Genomic DNA, 25,172 nt, shown 5'->3' with positions numbered 1-25,172 from the left:
TTTCTTGGGTCAATATTGTGTGGAAAAATGTACTTATTTGTGTCTGCATGCCTTTTACCTCCAAAGTTATTCCTCATTCTGACAGTTTTACCATTTTCCAGGTTCCAGTCTATGGCATTAAAGGGTTAAAAATGTAAACTTTGGGGTATTATTTCAGCTTAATACCAATTATTAATCAAATCCATACCTTATACTGTATATTGTCATACTGTAAATGAGAAATAAAGAGCAAGAGGTGAAAACGGACGCAAAAAAAATTAAAAATATGACTGAATTTCTACACTTTTAAAGCCATTTTTGCAGGGTTTTTTTTTTTTTTTTTACCAAAAGCGCAGTTTAAATGTGGTCAAATGTCCAAAACAACCACTCAATTGTATTCACTGGGGCACTATTGTATGGACAAACTTGTTAATTTGTCTCTGTATGTAATTTACTTCAGAAGATATGCCCCCTTCTGCAACCTTTTTTCTGGGTTCCAGTCTAGGGCATTAAAGGGTTAAAAATGGTAAACTTTGGGTTATTATTTCAGCTTAATACCAATAGAATAATCAAACCCAGACCATATACAGTATATTGTCATACTGTAAATGAGAAATGAAGAGCAAGTGGTTATAACGGACACCACTTGGAAATATGATTAAAAAAATGAACATTTCTACACATTTAAGGCCATTTTTTGCCGTTTTTGACCATAAACGGGGTTCAAATGTGGTCCAAAAATATCCCTCAATTGAATTCACTGGGTCAGTAACGTATGGAAAAATGTGTTCATTTGTCTCTGTATGTAGTTTACTTCAGAAGTTATGACCCATTATGCATCCTTTCCCCCCTATCTGCAGTGTTCCAATTTTTACATAGGCCTTCTGTGCACCCCAACTTTGACAGGGTGTCACGGAAATTCCCATTGGATTTGGCCGTGGATAAATTGTGAGGTGTGTCCAGACACCTGTAAGAACACATGGTAAAAAAATCTATTGGTAAGAAATTAGTTCACAGATTTCCCAAAATATCCATATCTTTCCCTAACTAATCATTTATAACTAGAAATGCACTTACAGAGAGAAGAGATCTCTGCCAAGGAAGCTGTTTGATGGAACATTTGACTACAGTATGTTACAGCCTAAGTTTTTCTGCTTTATTTTTATGGAGATAGAAACTGAAATGAAATGTCAAAATTCGCCCTATCCTGCAATGGTGCAGAACCTTTTTTCACAATCCGGATCTCCAACAAACTCCACAAAATCTGTGCATAACTTTTTGAGTTATCCCGCGACCGAAACATAACCTCCTTGGTGGAGGTAACCAGATAGTCCAAGTAAAGCCTGGTTCAGACTCCTCCTTCAGTTGCAGGACATGTACTGTCAGCCGGGGGTGGCGGCGGCAGATCACGTACCCAGACAGCCACCACGCCCCCCTCTTTAGAATTGAAACGTCCCCTTGCAGCTCTCAACATATACTTATTCCTCCCAGGCTGAATTGTCCATAATCTGGCCAGAGATTTTTCATTATCATGGTTTCACAGGTGTGTGTGTGTGTGTGTGTGTGTGTGTGTGTGTGTGTGTGTGTGTGTGTGTGTGTGTGTGTGTGTCTGTGTGTCTGTGTGTCTGTGTGTGTGTGTGTGTGTCTGTGTGTGTGTGTGTGTGTGTGTGTGTGTGTCTTGGGGAGAGGGGGTGCATCTAATGAGAAGCATCATCCCCTATTTTCTGGAAATATGGCAGCACTAGCTTGTGTGTAAGGAGATGTAGCATCTAAAAGGACCTCTGTGCCACTGCTATTAGCATCTCTCCAACAGTGTGTTTAGCCCTTGGTTAATTCCAGTTCTCTATTCATGCTTCATGCTCTCTCTCTCTCTCTCTCTCTCTCTCTCTCTCTCTCTCTCTCTCTCTCTCTCTCTCTCTCTCTCTCTCTCTCTCTCTCTCTCTCTCTCTCTCTCTCTCTCTCCCCACCTCCATCTTGCTGTGTAACTGTGCTGGCAGCCGATTTAATCAATTTCCATAGAGAACAAAGCGTGCATCACTGCAACCCATGTGCCACAAATGTGCTGGAAGTTGCCTGGTCTTCCAGGGAATACAAGGCCTGTGGCTCTTCCACTTGGCCTACACACACACACACACACACACACACACACACACACACACACACACACACACACACACACACACACACACACACACACACACACGGACTTGGGCCAGCTCTTTTGAAGCTCACTGCTCAAGGCAGAATGGCAAGTTGTATTGTACATCAAATGATCAGCTGGCGCACACAGACTCTCACACACCCAAACACACATGTGCACACGCACGCACACACACACACACGCTCTCACACAGATTATCTGACTCATCTGTAAACATGCCACTACAGTGTGGTTTGTGGATTGTGCGTGTGTTTTTTTTTAAGGAAAACATAATCTTTGCATGGAGAGTGCCCGTGTCGAATGACTGTGGGAAATCACTACAGATAGACCTAGGGGTGGGTGTACATTTTATCTGAGTGATCTCTGCTTCCTATGCAAATGACTAGCTTCTCTGAACCAGCTTCGGCGAGATGAAGTGAAAGGAAATCTGTGTGCCTGCGTCTTTTTTATATATATTAACATGTACTTGCATGTACATGTGCATGCATGCATGTACTGTAGGCTATGTACCTGTGGGTGAGGGGGGGTAGGGAATAGGTGAACGTCTTTCAATGTGAGTGAGTGAGCATTTCTGTAACTCGCTTTCCCTCCTCGTTTCATTGTGTGCAGTAATATAAATGTGTGTTTGCTTCACATTTGAACAGTACGAGCTTATGAAACATGGGATACAATAGCAACACACTCGGCTGCTGTAGAGGAGCAGTGTATCCGTATGTATTCCCTGTATGAATAACACAGCCTCCTGGAATACTCCACAAATGAAAATGAAGACATCTTCCTCTGCCGTGGGGTGCACAGGGAAATGTTTTTTTTCTTCTTTATTCCCCAGGTGTCAATTTCTGCCACTATCGTGTTATTTTCCACAGCCCAAGGAGAATGTTCAACCTAGTAAAGATGTAACACTTACTGTACAGTATCTTGTGTTTTTTGCCATTGTTCCCATGCAAGCTCTTGGAATTCCACAGTGGATACAAAATCCACCACACAAAGCTCAGTTCCTTCGATTTCCGTTGCTTCTTGAGAAATCAATTGAAGAAGCAAGACTACTCTATACCCACTAGGTCCGGATAATAGTGTACACACGTCTGTGTTTAATGACAGGTGAGTCAATAACATGACAGACAATAGTTAAGTGTTGGACAATTGGTCCAGCAGTCGGCCAGTAGGGGATACACAGCTAACGCATTTCAAAACTTCACTGGTCTGCAAGCCGGCTTTAAAAAAAGACTCCTCGTGAAATCAGAGGTTCACAAAATTAATGAAGACCATTTCTTTGTGGAGCAAATATGGATCTACTTCAGAACAACTTCATCCGAAAAACTGCTGCCTCAGGCTGTCTACATAAGCTTACTTAGTCTTGCTTTTTGGTGGTGAAATTGTCTGACAAGTTGTATATCACAAAGCTAACACTGAGCTCCTGCCATGTGTCCTCTACTTGCCATATTGAACCAGTAAAACTCAATAGATTACTTCTCTCCTACTTCCATACTGCCTTTAGTTCTACGTCCCATCTGAAACTTGTGATAGTTCTTTGAACCAGGCAAGCGATGCACATGGTTCGAGAGGAATCTCATCAACCCAAGGCCACTCTTACCTTCACGAGTCACATGAGAACACTAGCCACATCAAATCCTTCATTCTATGACAAGGCTCCAAATACTTCTTGCCTCAGTTCCCTCTAGGCTTCTCTTACAAGTGTGTTTTAGTTCCCTCACAATAGAATTTAAGCTCACCTGCTGATGCATTATCCCTAAAGATCACTAAAGCAATTCAGGCTGTAGTGTTGCTCTGACCTCACATGTCCTAACTGTTATCTGTAGCCTATAATACATTAATAACCTGTAGCTGAGTTTGTATGGTGGGGTCTTGGTGTTATGCCCAAAAAAACTTTTACATGTCACCTGGACTTGTCTACATTTGTGCTTTTTCCCATACCATGGAGGTGGGTTTACACTATTCTATTGGTATATCTACGACGTAATCTAGCCTACGATATTAGCAATGAAAGCTAAAGCTATTCCCCTTTGATAACAACTGGACTGGTGTGGTGGTCATAACTTTTATGAGGCACGTCACGATTATAAATGTCATCCAGTGGGAGTCAACAACGAATAACTCGATATGTGCAACAGAGACCCCACAACGTACAGCCCCTCCAGACCCTATTGCCACAGCATAGAAATAGGACTGCAAACGCCGTGTTAGGAGAATAACAACTCTTGGCTTGTTTTTCTGCGCTAGTGACAATATCCTATACCTTATTGTCGATGGTGCAGTGCTGCTTCCTGCTCTTTGACGCAAAGATTACAAACTGGCCATTTTCCTCCACTCACGTCATTAGGCTACTGTAAAAGATAATGGAGTGTAGCAACTCTGCAAAAAGGTTTAGGACTGAACATGAAGAAGAGGTCCTACCTTTGGTAGCTCAAAGACTTTTTAGCGACTCAACGACATCTGGACGTTACCTACAGGGCTAGGAGCTTTGCACTTAATAACGCCTAGCTATGTGGTTGTGTCTCCCCGCTCGTTCTCACTCCATGGTGATTGTTTTTAGTGCCTTTGGGTTTCCACTATCGCCGTGCCGAAATAAAACACATCCTCTATACACATACAGATAATTCACGAAGACTTTTTGGGGTACCTCTGCTACTGTTAGTAATACTTTGCTGCATGCGGCTTCCTCGGCACCGCGCAGGCGCCACTCGAGTCTTCCTCCTCGCTGCGATGGCAACGGCACTTTCCTGGAAGTAGTTGGGTAGCTCTTGCAGCACCGACTCGACTGCTCATACCCCCCACCCTCGGCCAGCTCTTTCACAGCACAGCTAGATGAATAACAGGTATACTGTTCTCGAGCCACGCACACCGCATAAGGTTTCCCCTTACTGACTGCAGAATTTGACATTTGGCTCTGTGACGAGAGAGGAGTGCTGGCATTTATCCGACTCTTCTCCAATGCAAACTGCATGAGGCCGAAAGTAACAAAGAAGGATGGGGTAGAGAAGAGCAATTGGGTATTTCTTGCCAATGCAACAGGTGGGGGTTGTTAGAAAGAGTGAGCTTCCTTGTCGTTCGTTGTCATTTCCCACACAGTCGCTCATTTTGAAGGATTGCAATTTCATGTCGTTCATGACGCAGTCATACAACCTCTTCAGGCACTGATAGTAAGGGACTGTCAGTGGCATTCTGAACAGAAGTGCTATCCATCCATTTGGCCGTAAGTCTATATTTAGGCCGTTAGAGTCAACTAGTGTTAGATGGCGCTGCAACGTTAACTGTGTTTCAGCACCTTGGACAGATCCATTACGGCGAGAAGGAGCTGGCCTTGGTACTGAAGTCTGTAACTTCAGAGGCACGTGTATCAGTAACACCGCAGGCTAGCAGTCAAATTCCTCACCTGCGTATTGGATCACTTAAATGCATTCTTTTATAAATGTAATTACAGCAACCTCATCCTCCATTTATAGGGCCTACCACTGTCTTGTTAAGCAGCCTCTGTGAAAGGAAAGGTATTATTTCATCTGCAGCTAATTTGTTTGAGGTTCAAAATCTACCACGTTTGCATTCATTGCGTCCACTGCTGTGAAACAGAAATCCAGGGGTCCAACCATGATTTCTGATCAGAACGAAAAATCGTACGACACATATCAGTCATAAGTGTGTCTCTATGCCTTCAAAACTTCGGATTAATTGGGGAACCTTGGTGGGAAAGATGTAGGTTTCTCTCATTGGCCCTTTTATTCCCGTTGTGCCAGGCATACTTTGGCTACCCACTTACTGGCACTAATGGGAATCAAAGTAATTGCTTCCTCCTTCAGTCTACCACTAAAAATAGAAGGTCTGCCTATTAAACTAGTTAGAGCAGAGCGTGTGTGGAAGACTGTCCTCAAACCCAGTCATATGTGCATCACTCTGAACTACCGGAGACACAGGCATTCCTGTACATCGTGGATTGTGTTAACCTGATACAGTACAGCACAGTACCTTTCGTGGGTACAATTCTGACCAAGACAAGAAGATCTGAGCTGTAAGTAGGACAGCGCATGTAAATGAGGATGCAGATGCATTATGCAGAACAGTGTCTTGAATGTCAGAGATCAATTGCTGATTGGATTGAAACGCCTGTCTGGATGCGTGCCGCTGATATGTAGGTCCTACTTTTGCAAAGTGTGGTGATGTTATCGGCCTCTCTTAATACACGCACATTGACAAGAATGGGCAGTACCGTGCACCAGGGATTTATAATGAAGTGACGGTAGAGTTGCTTTTATCTTTATTGATGGGTATGACTTTTTAATGTTGTAAGGAGGCGGCACGCTCAAGCCGTCATGTGTTTATGTGAAGAGCATGGCTGGCGTTGTGCGCTTGCGCTTCATAGCTGAGCGTTCACGTTTGGTGAGAGTAAAAGCGAGAGTGAGTGAGAGAAGGGGGGCAGGTAGGAGGACAAATCTGTGGTCATTTCTTCGGGCCCTTTTTTACCTTGTGGTCTGCTCCAAGCATCTGAACACTTTATCGCGGGATGTAAACCGAGTGAATCTCCTGAATCCCAGATCTGTCGCGTCGTGCACATACGTTTTTTTCGGAGAGGCTTGGTGAACACAAATTCTACATGCTGTAGAAAAACCGCACCGTCCATCCTTTGGTCGACAGACTATATAGAATGAAGCGGGAAGCATTCGTTGCCGTCGCCTGAGATTGTGTGACGAAGGTGGCTGCGGACATTTACACACAACAACAGGTTACCGGTGTTTTCTCGTGAAAGGGTCTAAAAAAGTGCCACCATGTCGGCGAAAGAGAGACCAAAAGGAAAGATGACGAAAGACAGCGTTACCTTGCTGCCATGCTTCTATTTTGTTGAGGTGGGTTGATTTGAAAGAATAAAATGCATGCACGTCGATTTGCATTTTTTTGTAGAGAGAGTAGTTCTGTTTCTACAATGATGTCTGACATGGACACAGATGGCGGGTTGGCTGTTTTATGTCAGACGGCATTGACTGAGATCTTCGAATGGTGTCAGAAATTAGGTTAAGTGACAGTGGGTTAACGTCAAGTTCACGTCGCCCAACGGTACATTTCTGTCTTTTCATCGACTATCAGTTGTTATTTGAGTGCACACCTATCGTTTTATCTATGGAAATGAACCTGCAATTCAGTGAAAATCTGCATTGAAGGCGACAAAACCATTTGCGTGTCGCCCACGACGAAGCCTATTTTGCAGAAGCCGTTAACTTATTAGCTATTATTTAGTAGCATATTGGAAAAATGTATTTATAAAATTGCTTGCCAACAAACGCTCTCCAGCATTAAATGGCCATGCATTCATTGTCCCCATTTATTCCACATCTAATAGACCACGTCCTTTCAAATGCCGATTGGTTCTTATCTTCCGTTCATAATATAGGCTACGGTATGTTTCCACAGTGCTTAAAAGAGGCTATGCATGCTCTTGACGTCACATGAAAATTCCGTTGTATTGAGCTGGTCGGTCATGATTAGGTAGGCTGGTATGCTGAGCTGAGCTCATTTTTGGTCATCGCCGTTGTAAATATGATATCTGGTCTGTCTGGTCCATCCTTGTTTCAACGTGCATGCTAGGACTGACATACAGTGAGTCCAATATGTATTTGATCCCTTGCTGATTTTGTTGGTTTGCCTACTAACAAAGACATGATCAGTCAATAAATGTTATGATAATATGTATTCTAATATAGAGAGACAGAATATCAAAAAGAAAATCCAGAAATTAACTGAAGAGAATATATATTAACTTATTTCCATTTCATCGAGCAAAATAAGTATTTGATCCCCTGCCAACTGATTACAGTTCCGGGCCCACAGACCAGATGGGCACTTCCGATCAACTTGTCATCTGAATTAATGACACCTGTACATACTAACATGCATAAAAGACACATTGAATCAGCAGAATCAGCCCATAGTATGAGTGAATCAGTCACACTCCAACCTCACCAGCATGGGAAAGACCAAATAGTGGTCAAATGATATCAGGGACACGATTTTAGACCTGAACAAAGATTAAATGGGCTGCAAAGCCACAAGAAAGAGACTGGGTATTAATGACCCAGCTGTTGATGCATTTCTTCCAAAATGTGAGGAATACAAAATGACTATCCATCAGGCTGTCTGGGGTTCTATACAAGATTTGACCTTTTGTAGGGATTTGATAATCATGAGAACAGAAAGAAATCACCCTAGAGCTGTACGGGATGAACTAGGCAATGATATCAAAGCTACTGGGACCAAAATCACTGAGAAAACTACTGGTAGCACTTAATGCCACAGAGGTTTAAAATCCTGTAGTGCACACATGGTACCTCTACTTCAGAAGGAACCTGTGCAGTCCCACCTGAGGTTTGCCAACGGACATCAGACTGGTTTAGGATATGATAAGGAGGTGCTGTAGTCAGATGAAACCAAAATCAAGCTGTTTGGCATTAACAAAATTCAATGTGTTTTGAGAAAGAGTACTGCTGTCTATGATCCCAAGAACACCCTCCTCATCATCATGCATGCAAGTGGTATCATTATGGTTTGATGGTGTTTGTCTGGCCAAGGCACAGGACAACTTCACACCAATGAATGGATGGAGGGAGACATGTAATGTGCAATCCTGAGTGCAAACGTCCTTCCCTCCACCACTACACTGATGGGTGGGCCATTGTTGGATCTCCCAACATGACAATAATACACAACATACAGTCAAAGCAACGAAGGAGTGGCTCAATAAGAAGCATATTAAAGTCGTGAAGTGGCCTAGACAGTCTCCAAATATTAACCCTATAGTAATTCTATGGAGAGAACTGAACCTCCCATTTGCCAAGCTACAGCCACAAACTATTAATGTTTTAGAGATAATGTGCAAAGAGAAATGGGCAAAAATTGTTTCTACTATATGCACAAACATTGTCATTAACTAAAAGAAGCATCTAACCTCAGTGCTAGAAAACTAGGGCTTTGCCACAAAGCACTTTATCTTCTTTAGCTAGAGGGGTCAAATACTTATTACCCTAAATTAAATACAAATAAATTAAAATATATTATTCTAAGTTATTTTCTGGAATTTCTTTTTGATATTCTGTCTCTCCATGTTTGAATACATATTATCAGAAATTTATAGACTGCTCATGTCTTTATTAGTGGGCAAACGGGCAAAATCAGCAAGGGATCAAATACATATTGGACTCACTGTACATGCATATGGTGACATGCATGCCAGAGGGTTGTAAACAGTAGTTGTGATCTCAGTAGGGGGCCACCACCGTGAATATTCAGTTTCATCACAATGGACAACATGTAAGCAGCAATGACTGACATGCCATCGCTGTCTGTTACTTATTGAAAGCCTAATGATTTGCTTTGGCGTCATGTTGCAGATTTTCCAGACACCATTAGCCAATGGATGCACACGTTTACATTACGCAACCTTAAGTGGCACAATTATGTGGTACATTTAATTAGCCTATCATAATAACAGTGGAAAAACCTATTAAGTTAAAGTGCATCTTTTTTGTTCTTTGATCCTATCAAAACTATCAAGACTCCTCCTCTCCTCCTCCTCCCCCTAATTGATATTCTGCTCGCATGAGGAGAGACAGGGGAGACAGCCTGGGGACGAGCATGACTTCTACAACATGAAAAACATCATAGCATCTTCACAAGAATTGTTTGTGGAGGATAAAAAATATACATTTGAGCCCGTTTGCCTCATACACTACATAGCCCTCAAGGGTGGCGCGGACACACCAGGGAAGCATTGAAATTCCTCCATGAACCGTAAAGATGGACGGATCATAAGTTTTATTGTGTTAATACTGTGGTCCTGTGCCGCCCCCATCCCCAGTTGTTTGTGATACGCCCAGGGAGGTTCTTTATAGGCTGCATATCCATATAGAGGGAGATTATGCTATCCACCTGGATGCTGTAAAGCTCTTGGAAAGGATCACTTCCAGACACCCACTGCAATAGGGGGCTCTAAACGCCAAGTGATTATTCCTTCTTTACCCATATACAGTGGACCGGAGATGGTGCTCTTTGAACGGGGGGCTCTGCCTTCCCCCAACCCATCCAACCACCAACCCACCCTGCTTCCTCTGAACTTCCCTCCAGCCAGCCACCCACCCCTCAACTGTGCTTACTCTGGTCTTTCCTCCCTCCACCCACCCACCCAGCTATCCTCCATACCCACCCTGCCTCCCCTGGTCTTGCTGGGGAAGTAGAGCATATGTAGGCCAAGAGGACATGAAGAATGAGTGCAGTCAAGCCGTCAGACCAGCAGCAGCAGCAGCACCACGGGGGGTGGAGAGAAAAGAAGAGAGCGCAGTATAAGTGAGCTTTCAGACGTGTCAGACTTGCTAAAGGGGATTCATGAACTGACCCGATTCATTCAGTCCGCCTTTCATCTGTTTGTTTGTTTGTTTGTTTGTTTGTTTGTTTGTTCCTTAAGTCATTCATTCATTCATCCATCCGTTCATCCCATTAGTCCATCCACCCATGCATTCATCCATGATTCATTCATTCATTCATTCATCCATGATTCATTCATTCATTCATTCATTCATTCATTCATTCATTCATTCATTCATTCATCAATCCATTCATTCACTCAGTCATCACTCATTTACTCAGTCATCTGCCCATCCATCCTTCCAGCCAAGCATGGATCCATCTTTTCATTCATTCTATTCATCCAACCACCATATTTTCATTTTCCTCTTTTATTTATTGCTTTATTCATTCATTCACCCACCCCCTCACTCCCACTGTCCCACTGTCCTCTTCTTACTCTGCTTAAGGCATCTGGAATGGAGAGAGACCCTATAAACAGTGACTTATCAGTACACGTGTGGAGTTTAGTGAGGTTAGTGGGTTAATGTGTATCAATCTGAGTAGCTCTGCTGGCCGGAGATCAATATCCTCGACTGCCCTCGGCCTCACCTCACCTCAGACCGCCCGTACAGGATAAACGTCTTACATCAGAGCAGCTCGCCACAGGCCAACCCACAGCCATCCTAAAGGGGAGTCGAGGGGAGACACACCACGCAGGAGCTCACTGCAAATCAGCCTTGATCAGATGTCAAGTTTCATTCTGCTGGACATGACTTGGGTGCTGTACAGAGGTGTCAAAAGTAAAAGTATAAAAAGGAAACTGTTTCCTTCCATTGCAGGTAACCTGTCTGGTTAAACCAGTAGACCTGTGTATTTGTCTTACGATCAGCTGACTCTGCACTGGTTGGATCAAATTTGTGGTGGGTCCTTGGGTTTTTAGTGTTTTTCAGTAACACAGTCTATCTCATCAGGGTATAATAGGGTAAATGGTGTAACAGCTATGGAATATGTGCCAGTGTTGTATTTAAACCATGAATTTACATTTACTTTTGACACCTCTGGTGCTGTAGGTGTAAGAAGTGATCTCATGAATTTGCTGCAAGTGGTTGATGCATCGTTTAGGACCGATCTTGCCTTGAGCACTTGACTCACGCCCTCCCACCCTGCTTAGGCTACAGGAGACTCATAAATATCATGCAGATTAAAGGTCAAAGGCTGTCTTGTTCTAATTGGATGAGGTGGGTTGAATTTAAATATGTTATCAAAGGCATGAATGTCGATCAATTACCAAATTTTGCATGGAGCAGTGGGTGATGGACATTCTCACCGATTTGCGGGTCGGCCCTTCAATGTGAGATGGCATTGAATAGAATTTTGAATCATGTTCAAAACTAGTGACCGTGAGTTAATGACATTGGCAAGTTCTTGACTTTGGCAGGCTTATGACATGACGTGCTGGAAATGGTCAAGATGCTTGCAATGAGTAGGCTTTTGAACATGTAACATGCATCGTTAAAGATGCATCTTACCATGAGCACTTGACTCATGCCCTCCCACCCTGCTTAGGCTGCAGCAGACTCGTAAATAGAGGCAATCATGTTGGCTAAACGTCAAGGTTATCTTGTTCGGTTTTGTTGAAGTGGGTTGGTTTTAAAAAATGAAGTGCATGGATGTTGATGAATTACCAAATTTTGCATGGAACAGTGGGTCATAGTGGATTGGCCATTTCATGTCAGGGGAACCAGTCCATGTCAGACGGCATTGAATGAAATCTCTTAATCCTTTCAGAAATTAGAGATGGGGGGTTAACAGCAACTTCTTGCTGGGCAAGAGCTCATGAATTTGATGAAAGTGGTTGAGATGTTTACAAAGAGTAGGTTGTAGTAGCATGTAAAATGCATCGTTTAAGACATGTTTCTTGACTCGTGCCCTGCTTAGGCTGCAGCAGACTCGTAAATAGAGGCGATCATGCTGGCTGAAGGTCAAGGTTGCCTTGCTCTCTGCTTTGTTGAGCTGGGTTGATGTTAAGGAGTAAAATGGTACCATGTGGATGAATTACCAAATTTTGCATTTAGCCATGGCTGATGCTGGTCATTCACACTGATGCTGGTCATTCACACAGTATTCCAGGCCATTCAATGTCAGGCAGCATTGAATGAGATCTTTCACTTGTCTCAGAAATTAGTGACAGGTGGTTAACAGTTAACTTGGTTAGGTGTAGCGCAGGAGCTCATCAAATTGCTGTAAGTGGTTAGGATGCATGCAATGAGTTGGCAATAGATACTGACCTCAGACTTTTTATATATATAATGCATTGTTTATGTAAGATGCATCTTGCTCTGAGCACTTGACTCACGCCCTCCCACCCAGCTTTGGCTACAAGAGACTCATAAATATGGACAATCATGCTGACTAAAGGTCATGGTGCCTTGTTCTAATTGGTTGAGGTGGGTTAGCTTGTCAGTAAAGAACTATTTTTATACAGTGTAGGTGCAGTTTCTTCCATTTTTGTTTTATGACCAGTTCTTTGAGCTTAGGTTCAGTGGTGTAGTCTACGTAGAACGCGGGTATACAGAGTATACCCACTTCTAAATTTCAGGGACTTCAGTATACCCACTTAAAATTGATTGATCCATTACTTTGAATAGCACAAATATATACAGTATACCCACTTCAAAAAATGCTCAAATACATAGTATACCCACCATAACAAAGTAGACTACACCACTGCTTAGGTCCATGACAAAAGACTTCTGTTAAAGTTCAAATTGTTCACTTAAGAACATTGTTGAATAAGGTTGAGATGAATGTTGAATGACAGTGTGTTAACAGCAAGTTCTTGACTTGGATAAATTTGTTTTGAGTGATTCAGATGAATACAATGAATAAGCAGAAGAGAAAGACCTCCAGTTTTAGCATGTAAGATCCATTGGTTAGTAAGACACATTCTGTCAAGAGCTGAATGAAGGTCAAGGTCAACAAAGGTGCTTTGAGGATGAGGAGCATCTTGTCCCCAAATGCATATGGCCTTGTTTTTAGTATGAACAAAATACTATAAATAAACAGGTCATAATGCTTTCACATGATTCACAATTGTGATTCGTAACCCATGCTTAGTAAAGTGTTAGCCGTAGACACGTGGCTTCTCCAGGTATGTCACTGCCATCTGTGTCCTTCTCATTCTCTCTCTGTCTCTCTGTCTCTCTGTCTCTGTCTCTCTCTCTCTCTCTCTCTCTCTCTCTCTCTCTCTCTCTCTCTCTCTCTCTCTCTCTCTGTCTCTCTCTCTCTGTGTCTCTGTCTGTGTCTGTGTCTGTGTCTATCTCTTTCTTTCTTTCTTTCTTTCTTTCTTTCTTTCTTTCTATCTCTCTCTCTCTCTCTCTCTCTATCTCCCTCTCTCTCTCTCTCTCTCTCTCTGCATCCTATCAACATCCCTCTTCATCTCTCTCCATCTCTATCTCCCAGCTGGGTCTTACTCAGAGAAGAGGAGCGTGGAGGCACGGTAATCAGGGAGTGGGGTCTAACGTGAGATCGTGCCCAGGGATGAGATGAGGCGGTCGGGTCGGACACACACACACACACAGGCCTGGCTTCATTAGCAGTGGGACACCTTCAGTGCCTGCTGCGAAGGGGCCGCTAAAAATAAACCGCCGGCAAACACAAGGCTGCCTTCCATTTGTAGACATCCATTATTCAGGCCCCGGTGTCACTACTGTTTTTCTTGCCCGCCCCTCCTTCCTTCTTCTCCCTCTCTCCCTTCTTTTATACATCCTCATTTCGGTAATCACTTGCGAACGGGATACGGTGGAATGAGATTAGAGGGACGTTGTTATGTTTGGATTTGGCTTAAAAACAGTGAGAGAGAGAGAGAGAGAGAGAGAGAGAGAGAGAGAGACAGAGAGAGAGAGAGAGAGAGAACAAGCTAGCTGCTGTTCCATGTTGTGCCATGTGCATACATGCTTTTCTTTATTTAGCGCCATCCGCTTCCCCCCGAGGACTGCTCACGGAAAAGTGTGTCAGTGTTTGAGAGTTGCCTCAGGTTGACCGGACGCCACACCACCACAGCATGCTACAATACTTTCTTAAAAATCTAGTCTACGAGTCTAGTCAGCACTTAATTGAATTTTAAAGAGAGCGCCTTATGTAAGTGAGTATCCAATAAAAAAATCTGTCCGATTCTGTTTATTAAAGCTGAAAGAGAGCAGCATTAGCATTAGGTCGTCAGTTTGCTCCACAGGATGCTGAGGAGGGTGGTTTTGTGGTCGTGAGAAATGTAATCTCCATCAAATCAAGGCGAGATGCCCCCTCGGGGGTGGAGGCATGCCAGGCTTACAGGGAGGATAAGAGAGGAGAGCGGAGGAGAGACGAGAGGAACGAAGAGAAGGGAGAAAGAGAGTAGGAGAGCATGGGAGAGTATGATAGGAGAGAGAAGGAGAGCAGAGGATGAGGGAGAAGGGAGTGGAGAGGAAGAAGTGGAGAAGAGAAGAGGAGGAGAGAAGGAATGCAGAAGAGAAGATATGAGAAAGAAGGAAGAGGAGAAGAGATGATGAGACAGAAGTAGAGATGATTGAAAAGGATGGGGGAGGAGGAGAGGATAGAGAATGAGATTGGAGGATAGGATAGAATGAGAGAAGAGGAGAAGATGGAGAAGGAGAGCCGACGAGAGAGAAGGAGAGCAGAGAGGAGAGGAAAGAAAAGAAGCTCAGAGAGGAGAGCAGAGGGGAGTAGAGAAGGATAGGAGGAGGAGATGAAAGAAGAGCAGAGAGCAGGAGAGGAGCACATGAGAGTAGAGAATAGGAGAAACGGAGAGGAGGATGACAGAAGGGTATAAAGAAGGAGAGCAAAGAGGAGAGGAAAGAGAAGATGAGCAGAAGAGAAGGGAAGCAGCTGCTTCTTCACCTTGCAGATTTCTGCAGAGTCCGTGCTTTGCTGAGGTGCTACCACTGACCTATATTTCCGTTCGAGAGCTAGCGAGTGAGCGAACACGTGGGATATCAGCGCGCACCAAGCCCAGATCCATTTCTGCTCACCCAGAAAAGGAAAAAAGAATGAGAACGAGAGCGAGAGGGAGGAAGGAAGGGAAAGAGAGAGGAAGGAAGAGAGACATCATGGCCCAGTGATTGCCAAATGGCTCCAGTACTCACTGCGTTGTCGGTGTGGTGTTTGTTGTGTTAGTGTGAGGGCTTGGTGCTGCATTTGCTGTTAGTGCTTTGTATTTACAGTAGATGATATTGTATTCCGGTGTGTACATTGATACAACATGTGTTTGTGATAGAGTGGCTAAGAAGATCTAGGTGAATTACCCCATGGGGCATAGTAAATCATATCCTTTTCTTACCGACAACCAAGGCTTTAAAAAAAAAAATCACATCTCTCTTGGGACAGACAGCTCTTTCAAAGGCATGCACGAATCACGAATCGAGATGCTTGTTCTTTCAGCACACATTTGAGCATTGGGTTCAAACGGAGTCTTCAACTGAACCCACAGAGTAATGATGACACAATTTTGATAATGTATTCTCAGCCTGGCTACCTGCTCCCTTTTCATCTTCTTAATATGGATATCCTAATGGGTTTGGCGAATACGGGGGGGAGCAGCGAGCTGAGTAGCATATAAATATTTGAGACCGTTTTGAAGACCGATTTGCTTACCTGTGAAATTTCGATTTTGAAATGGATGGCTGGGGGTGGGATATACAGTATGAATGGATGGACGGTCTGTGTGTGCATGTGTGTGTGCATGGATGCGTGCATGGGCATGCATCTCTATGGTAGACCTTTGGATTATTGCATCTATATTAATGATAATAATTAATTAATTATTAATGACAGTGTTTTGTAGGTGTTTTTAGGTGTAGGTCAATGTACTGTGCGTGTGTGTGCAAGTGAGTGTCTTTGTTCATGTACTGTATGTGTGCGTGCATAAGGGCTGGGAATCGATCCACATTTCCTGGATCGATTCGATTCCGATCCAGAAGGTCATGATCCAATTCGATCCACGATCCGATTCGATTCGATTCAATATCGATCTTCTGTATTGTTGGGTTGTCACTTTAACCCATTTATGCCGAAAATTCTAAGGCCGGCTATAAACCTAAATATCTCAACTTTTGATACCCACACAAACATGAAATACTTTGGTATGAGAGAAAGAAGTGGGAAACTTGGTATGAGAGAGAAAGGTGGGAAAACACTGGCCCTATTTGTGCATGTAGTGTACATGAATGTGGAAGAGAGCTACAGGATGTGGTTGAGAAAATAGCACCTATAATCATAGGCAAAAGATCGATCCACAAAGTTGTGAATCGATATCACACTTTTCGAACGCGAATCGATATTGGATCGCATTTCAATCTTTTGAACCCTGCCCTAGCGTGCATGTGAGTGTCTGTGTTCATGAGTAAGGCAGTTGTGTTCATGAGTAAGATAACTACATATACAGCAGTATTAGTGTTAAATATGGCTCAGCTGTGTGTGAGTATAACTTGTGGTGTGTGTGTGCGTGTGTGTGTGTGTGTGTGTGTGTGTGTGTGTGTGTGTGTGTGTGTGTGTGTGTGTGTGTGTGTGTGTGTGTGTGTGAGTGTGTGAGTGAGTGTGTGTGTGTGTGTGTGTGTGTGTGTGTGTGTGTGTGTGTGTGTGTGTGTGTGTGTGTGTGTGTGTGTGTGTGTGTGTGTGTGTGCATACGGATGCATGTGTTAGAACCCAGTTCAAAGAGAACCATGTAACCAGTACAATTACGCAGGCCAACATTTCCCACTCGTCTCAGAGCGTGCCGACTATCTGCGGCTTGTGGTGCAACTTCAGAGGCAGATCTGCCTCCTCTCTCTCCTCTCTCTCTCCCCTTCACAGCTGCAGGCATCCCCTCTCCTCTCTCCTATACCCCTTCTCTCTCTTATTTCCTCTCCTACCTCCTCTCTCTTCTCTCCTCTTAGCAGGTGGAGTTCTCTCCTCTCTCCTCTCTGCTTTCTCCGCTTTCTCCTCTCGCAATTTCCTCTCTCTTCTCCCCCCCCCCCTCCGCCTCCCACTCTTCTCCTCTCTCTAGTACCCTCCCCCTCCTCTCTCCTCTCTCACTCTTCTCCTCTCTCTAGTATCCTCCCCCTCCTCTCTCCTCTCTCCTCTCTCACTCTCCTCCCCCTCCTCTCTCCTCTCTCACTCTCCTCCCCCTCCTCTCTCCTCTCTCCTCTCTCCTCTGTCCTCTCTCTCCTTCGCAGCTGGAGGCCACTCTCCACCCCACTCTCCACCCCCCCCCCCCACACACACACACACACACACACACACACACACACCATGACGAGATGTCCTTCTGTTCCGCTCTTCCTGGGTGGTCTCTGTCACACACACAGCCTGTTAGAGCCGCTGAAGCCCTCGTATAGAAATCGTGCACAGTGGTGCACACATACATACATACTGACATAGCTCCCACAATGCTCCCACAGGTCCACTACGCAGTTGAGAGAGCTTGAGTAAACAGCCCCCCCATGCCATGCCATTTCATGTAGCTCTCTCAAGTCACTGGAGAGCTCGCTTGGGCTGTTGCTCAGATGTTGTTGTTGTGCTGATTTGCCGTAATGAGCACGTGTCACGTCGGGATGTCTTGCATACGTGTCAGAAATGTGTCCCTCTGCCCCCACCGTCCCTGTGACCACCACCACTACTACCTCTGTCAGCCTGCCATCAGTCACACTGCTTATCCAGAGCGAATTGGACTGTGGAGACTCAAGGTTTGCTCTCCTCTCCCTTATCTGAAGCTGCTCCTCAGCTGGCCCCCAAGACAGCACCCGCTCGGCTATCAGCCGTTGACGATTTTTGTACCAATTCACATGTATTTCTTTTTAAAATATTTTTTAGGGGGTTTTATGCTTGTTGCCACCAGTGTAATAGTCATGGAAAAGTTAACTATCACAGTACTTCACTTCTGTGACATAACATAGGGCCTTTATTCATGGACTACGACTTGGTCATTGACAAGTTCTGGTAGCAGCATATTTATAACGCCATGTCTTAAAGGGTTAATCAAAAGGACAGTTTGAGGTGGTGACAGGGAGCAAGTGGGACAGAGAGACGGAGGAAATCCCTTCGGTCTAGAAGTTCCGGAATTAAGCCCTGTAACAGGACGGTGCCTTAGTCATTTTAGCCAAGGTCCATGGTCAAGACAGTTTATTGCGTATTTCATTGAGGTTTACCTTGAGGCTTATGTGCTGCACCTGCCAATCTCAACTGCAATTCTCCGGTCTCCTCCTCTAGAGAGACTCCACGTGAGGATCTCTGTCTGTTTTCATTTCGTTCACGAAAGAAAAAAGGGGGAAAACTAAAGCCGTTAGATGCAATAACCAGCAAGTTCTGCTCTCGAGGGAGACGCGGCTCTCGGAGCACTTACAAGTAATTACTCGGTGGTCTCGGCGAACTGTGGCATGTCAGCATGAAATCAGTGCAACCATGCATCCTCCTTCCCCCCAAAGCCACCTGCCTCGCCAGCAGTTCTGTCGATATGCACTCCTTTATCGAAATGAGCTACCTGTAGTAGCCCCCCTAACCCCCTCCCCCCACCCCTAACCCTGACTCAAACCTGATCCAGGAGTGTAGCACTGCTTGACGGTTGGGTCCTGTTTACAGGACAACCTGTGATGCACTACAGAGCCCCTCTTTATGGTGGCCCTGTTTTAATAATACAAGTGACGTGTGTCCACCAGGACCACCACCACCACCACTGCCAACATGACTGGTTTTAGGGGCAGACCCTGCACCATGCGTCCTGCCCTTGAGTTGTTTTAGAGCCACAGGGATCTAAATGGTGCTGTCAACTGTGTACATGCGGAGCAGAGCTGACGACCTCATGTTTCTGTGGTGCATGACTTAAGAGCACTTTCATGTTTCCGCATCAAGCCATCAAGCATTTTCCTTACTAAACTCCTGACAGACATCTGGGCCTCAACAAAAGTTTCATGAGCTTCTCTTAGTAGGGCTTTAGATTATGGGAAAATGCTGCATATACACACACACACACACTGCTGCTGGTGTACTTGATAGACCTATTTTAATATTTATTTTTCTTCAAAATGCTACTATTACTATGCCAGAACGCTATAAAGGACTCTTAGGAAAAGCACAACAATTACCTCCTCTTAATGTATGTTCTCTACAAGTCTTCTGTTGTCCAGTCTTGCACTTTAAATGTCTGTATGAGCACTGTCTATGTCCATACTGTCTTATGTCCATGTATAAGTACTGTCTATGTCCATACTGTCTATGTCCTTACCTAGATTAGTCTATGTCTGCATGGGAAAGCAAGAAATGTAATTTCAAATTCTTTGTATGACCAGTGCATGTAAAGAAATTGACAATAAAACCTACTTGACTTGACTTGATTTATTTGATTGGGCAGGTGATTACATGTAGTTCTGTGTTTTCTCCGGAACAGTAGCTTATATGAACAAACATGGAATATGAAGAACACATACAGTATACAGCAGCAATAATAAACAATTATTATAGTTGTGATTGATCACTGTAAATGAAGGTTTCAATAATTACATTACATTACATTGAATTTGGCAGACACTTTTTAACCAAAGCGGCTTAAAATAGAGGACATAGTCATAGTCAACATCACTAGCAGATACAAAGTGCACAGGAAATATACAGAAGAAGTCACAAAAGTGAAGAGTCTTTACTTGCTTCATTAATCATAATTACTGTGAGTAATAATAATAGGTTGCAATTGTTGGTTTGTTTAAATTATTTTTTTTTAAATATATTTTTTAGGGGCTTTTATGCCTTTATTTGATAGGACAGTCTGAGATGGTGACAGGAAGCGAGTGGGACAGAGAGACGGGGTGGGATTGGGAAATGACCCCGGCCGGACTCGAACTGGGGTCCCCATGGGCATGCAAGCCCAAATGTGGGGGGCTTAGCGCGCTGCGCCACAGCGACCCCATTGTTGGTTTGTTTGTTCGGTTCTCACCCCTACCTCCCAAAACAAAGTTCACTCTGGAGGAGGTAACACCATTGTACTCTACCATTTATTTATTTTTCATTTCACTGATCCTCTTATTTCTTCCTTTGCACAGCTGCCCATCTTGGTGTCGTCGGTGGTGAGTCTGTACTTCCTGGAGCTGACGGACATGTTCAAGCCGGTGCGCTCGGGCTTCAGCTGCAACGACCGCAGCCTGAGCCTACCCTACATCGAGCCCACGCACGAGGCCGTCCCCTTCCTCATGCTGCTCAGCCTGGCCTTCGCCGCACCTGCCATCACGGTAAGAAGCTTATGTATTCGGCCGAGCTACAGGTTTAAAAGTCTTCCTATTGCCGCCCCTTGCCATCACGGTATGAAGAGATCATGAAAGTCATCTGTATACATTTCCTAAGCAGTATATTTGTTTATATTATATATATAAACAGATTTATATTTATATAAACAATATATAAATATATATTTATAAACTACGGGTCTTCCTATATCCTAATAGAGTAGCCTATATGCCTATATTCTTACCGTCCATCACGGTAAGAAATCGTTTTCTTCAATCAGACTATAGGTTTAAAACTCGCCTGTATAATCTTACATAGCCTATAGGGTAGGCTTTATTGCTTTGACGTCCCTGCCATCTCGATAAGAAATGTCCATCTGCAAGTCAGGCTAAAGTTGCCTGTCACTTTAAGAAGAGATCATCTTTGGTTGTCTGACAGGTTTATTCGTAAATTGTCAGTATAATCTTACAGGACGTGCATAAGAAGTGTTTGTATTCAGTCATTCTAAAGATATAGGTCTCTGTTGCAGATGGGATCTACGGTGATCTGTCTTACTGGATTCTGAAAAAAGCATTGCTATGACATCACTGAGGTCAAAGATTACTAAGACTTGGTCATTACCACCATTTGATAATAAGCTTATGATATAGGCTTTGCATGAAAGCATCAAGAGTTGTATTATAATATTCCTGTTAAGCGTCAGTGGGTTTCATTGTATATAAGAAGTTTGTTTCTTTTTTTGCTCACAGGTTGTGAATGGAATTGTGTCATTCAAACTACAGAGAGACAGCCCACAGCTCAAAGGTTACTTAATGGGGTCATAGCCCGTGGAAGGCAGGTCTATTTCATGCGATGTCAGATACATTTTTTATTCAATACATTTGAAGCAGGTATATATCGGATGTGGTTTCATAGACATATACAGTACATAAAAACACACAACACTGTTTTCCACCTGCAACCGATATTTGTGCATACCTGCTTCGTTTCAAAATGGAACTTGCTTGATGTCACGAAAAGAATTCGCAAAAGGCTAATTCAGCAGTGCTATTACAAGCTAATGAGCCATTCAAATCCTTGTAGAAACATTATTTTAGGACTGCTTAGTGTTGCATTAAAAAGTGGGTAATCCCACTTCAAAGACATACTATACACTGTAGTCCACACCACGCACATATACTGTATTTGGTCCAGCTATTTACAAAAACAAACATCAGATTCTAATTAGCACAGTTCTTTAGGTAGGCAAATTAGCTACCGGTTGTGGAACATGGCTGTCCTTCTGCATGAACACTGCTAGAATCAGCACATGGTGATTTTTTTACTCTTTGAAGATTGGATTGCCCATCTCAAGATATCACAAGATGTTAAAACATAATTACGCTCTTTACAAAGCCTTTGATTTGTAATGAGATGTTTATCCTTTAAGTAAATTGATATAAAGTACGGCAAGTGTGCCTTTTGGATTATGCTTTTTACAGCATATGTTGCTATGTCTTAATACATTCTCATGTTTCCGATAATTGTCGGAGCTTTAGAAAATAAATGATTCCTTTAAATCACTTAACTGCTTGAGTTTAAATTAGTGAAGAATGAAATGCCAGTTCGTCCCTCAGGTTAGTATGACATGCTGAATGAACCCAATTACTTTCAACATGTATTGTATTCAACGGAGTTGTTGAAATTGTAATGGACCATTGCATAAGCAGTTGTTTGTCCTATATGGCTCGTGAGAAGTGCATTAGCCTGAACAGCACGGCAGCACATTGGATTAATAAATGCTCCACTTGGTTGCATTATAAAGGTACAAACGAGGCTCAGATCTGGGTTTTATTCTTTTGAATATACATATAACAGAGCATCTTTACTTCTGAGCTGACACGCTTTTCAAAGCGGCCATAGCCATGTACACTCTGGATAGTGAACTGTGATGCATAGTTCATCAAACACCACAAGGCCCTGTCTAGGCTGTGGCCTTCAAATACTGCTCCAGATAGCAGCAACAGGACTGTGCCTTTGTGGTTTCTTGGACTGGATCTGTCTTTTTTTACAAACAGTATATGCACGGCACAGCCCTCCTCAGATGTGCAATTTATTACAGATTAATGAGTATCACCATTAATATTGAGCAGATATTACAGTGTACTCTATGCTCCTACTTAGGGATAGCTATCAGTGATGTTGTATGTAGTGAAATGTGTGTAGCATTGGATAGCTGCACTTTCTATAGCCTGATAACTGTAGCTGACAGCTTTTGATATTTACCTCCGCCAAGGAGGTTATGTTTTCGGTTGCTTTGGTTTGTTTGTTTGTCTCTTTGTCTTTTTGTTTGTCTGTCAGCAGGATAACTCAAAAGGTTATGAATGGATTTTGATGAAATGTTGTGGACTTGTTCGAAATGACAAAAAGGAACAGGTGTTGGTGGTGATCCAGTTCACGATCAGGATTTCTTTGTTAAGATTCTTCAGTATTGCAGGATAGGGAAAATTTTGACTTTCCAGTTGACTTGAAATTATTTTTAAAAAATAGGGTTTAACATGGCCTTGGCGGAATTTGCACTCGCTGAATGCTTCTAGTTGTACACTGATTTAGGCTCACTTTCACCAAGATGGGGAAACATTTAGCAGATAATGTAAGCGCCAAGGTGGCACACAGGTTGTGGCAGGTCAACTGAAAATCTCTACAAATAACAGCCCATAATTTAGCATTTTGTGCCACAGATGCCTGGTTGGATTTCAGTGTGGTGGCTGGGCAGGCAACTCGTGAAGGCCTCCCACACGGTAAACTGTATGTGTGTTATTTCAGCACTTACAAAGTCGATTTAACATCCTCTAGATTGTATTTGGCCCCGGAGCACTCTCTAAGTGTTGAATTAACACTGCATTTCTTACTGTGCATATACTACAGTACATGGAGGTGCTCCAGGCCAGACATAGCCTTAGTGGCATGAGGCGAAATCTGGCTGAGAAACCTCACAGATGGGCAAAATGCTGCCATGAAGCAAGATGGTAATTTCAGGGTAGCGTAAGGAGAGTTAATGTGTGCCATGCATATCTTTACAATTGCATAACCTCTTTTTGTGCTATTATTAGGGATGGTACAAACCGCACCGAAAACCGAAACCGTACAATTCACACACCATACCGAACCGTGAAATGCAGTCCGTGGCAAACCGCAATTCATGTACTGCCCAGAAAAATACGTAAAACAGAGATTCTAGGAGTATCTTATCCAGTCTCTCTGATTAACACATTAATATATAAGACCAATCAGAGGATGACACAATTAAAATCACACAATTTTCATATTACAAGCCTATACAAACCATATGTAGGATATTTAGTGATAACTCTGATTCTATTAGCCACTTGAAAGAGGGCATTTGGGACGTTCAGACAGCGCACATCAGCTAACGACAGCTGATTCAACTTGCTCATCACTTTATAATTGCAGTTATATAAATATGTTTTAATATTCCCAGTGCTCCATTTATCATGAAAAAAAAAAAAAAGAACCGTAGAGAACCGAAAACCGTGACCCTGATACCGTGATATGAACCGAACCGTGAATTTTGTGAACCGTTCCATCCCTAGCTATTATGCTGTTTTGGTTTAATAATACAAATGTCTTACCTAACCCATAGCTTAAATAGCTACATGCTTTGCAAAATGATTGCTAACTGACATGGCAAAGCTAAGCTACTGTATATCTAGTATCCATGTGGATTACTTTGGACAGCGAGAAAATTGTTTAGTTGTCAGAATATCGTGGTGTGAACTTGATCATTCACATTCAATCATTCAATCAGAGTTCATCTTAGAATATTACCCATTTCCAAATAGAGCAGTTTAGTGGATATATGTTTTACAGTTGTACAACATATGTTGCAGCACCTCATTGACAGCTCTATTTGTTTTCAATACTGCCTCAAAAAGTCACCTGCTTCAAAGATGAAAAACATACTGAAATGTTCTGGTTAAAAAACATGCTATACTGCTATTTGAGCATGATGGAGATTCATTTTACCTCATTTTTTAAAATTATACCCTACTGTAGATGTTGTATCTACAGCTGAAGCACATTTCAAAAGTGGATGTGGGAAAGGATCCCTTGGCTCCTGTGGTGCAGGAAGTCAGTGTTATTTATAGGTAGACGGTGCATGGTAGGTGGGGAGATCTTTTTCATGTGTTTCACATCTCATCGCCTTTTTGGGCATGTTACGCAAAGAATTCCCTTTCCTTTGACCTGATTTTCCGTATGCCATAAATAGCAAAAAGAGAGAGAAACTATCCGGAGCAGTTAAGACTACCACATTTGCCTTGTTAAACACACCCATCACCACCACCACTGTGCATCATAAAAGAGAGACGAGCTGGTGAACACTGTTCAGACATGTTCGTTTGCGGTACTGTGCGGCGGGCATTGTGCTGCTTGCTGTTTGATT

General features: G+C 43.1%; 2 protein-coding genes across 3 annotated transcripts in view; one reads left to right on the top strand and one right to left on the bottom strand.

Annotated features, from left to right (window-relative positions):
* The window catches only part of plppr5b (phospholipid phosphatase related 5b), a 175,751-nt gene extending 170,888 nt beyond the window's left edge, over window positions 1-4,863 (bottom strand). Inside the window, exon 1 of one of the 2 annotated variants that reach the window (XM_063206771.1) lies at window positions 4,782-4,863. The gene's annotated coding sequence lies outside the window, so the exon portion shown is untranslated. Of the gene's footprint in view, window positions 1-4,555; window positions 4,758-4,781 lie in introns of those variants that run through there. The other variant, XM_063206770.1, reaches the window with a different exon arrangement.
* Window positions 4,864-6,918: 2,055 nt separating this feature from the next.
* Window positions 6,919-25,172, top strand: part of LOC134456131 (phospholipid phosphatase-related protein type 4) — a 45,929-nt gene continuing 27,675 nt past the window's right edge. The window contains exons 1-2 of the mRNA XM_063207562.1: window positions 6,919-6,996; window positions 20,548-20,733. Of these exons, the coding sequence (XP_063063632.1) occupies window positions 6,919-6,996; window positions 20,548-20,733 (264 nt within the window). The remainder of the gene's footprint in view (window positions 6,997-20,547; window positions 20,734-25,172) is intronic.

This window comes from Engraulis encrasicolus, chromosome 9 (assembly GCF_034702125.1).
Source record: "Engraulis encrasicolus isolate BLACKSEA-1 chromosome 9, IST_EnEncr_1.0, whole genome shotgun sequence".
Taxonomy (NCBI): domain Eukaryota; kingdom Metazoa; phylum Chordata; class Actinopteri; order Clupeiformes; family Engraulidae; genus Engraulis; species Engraulis encrasicolus.
Note: the sequence above shows the minus strand (reverse complement) of the source record. Positions and strands in the feature narration are given on the sequence as shown.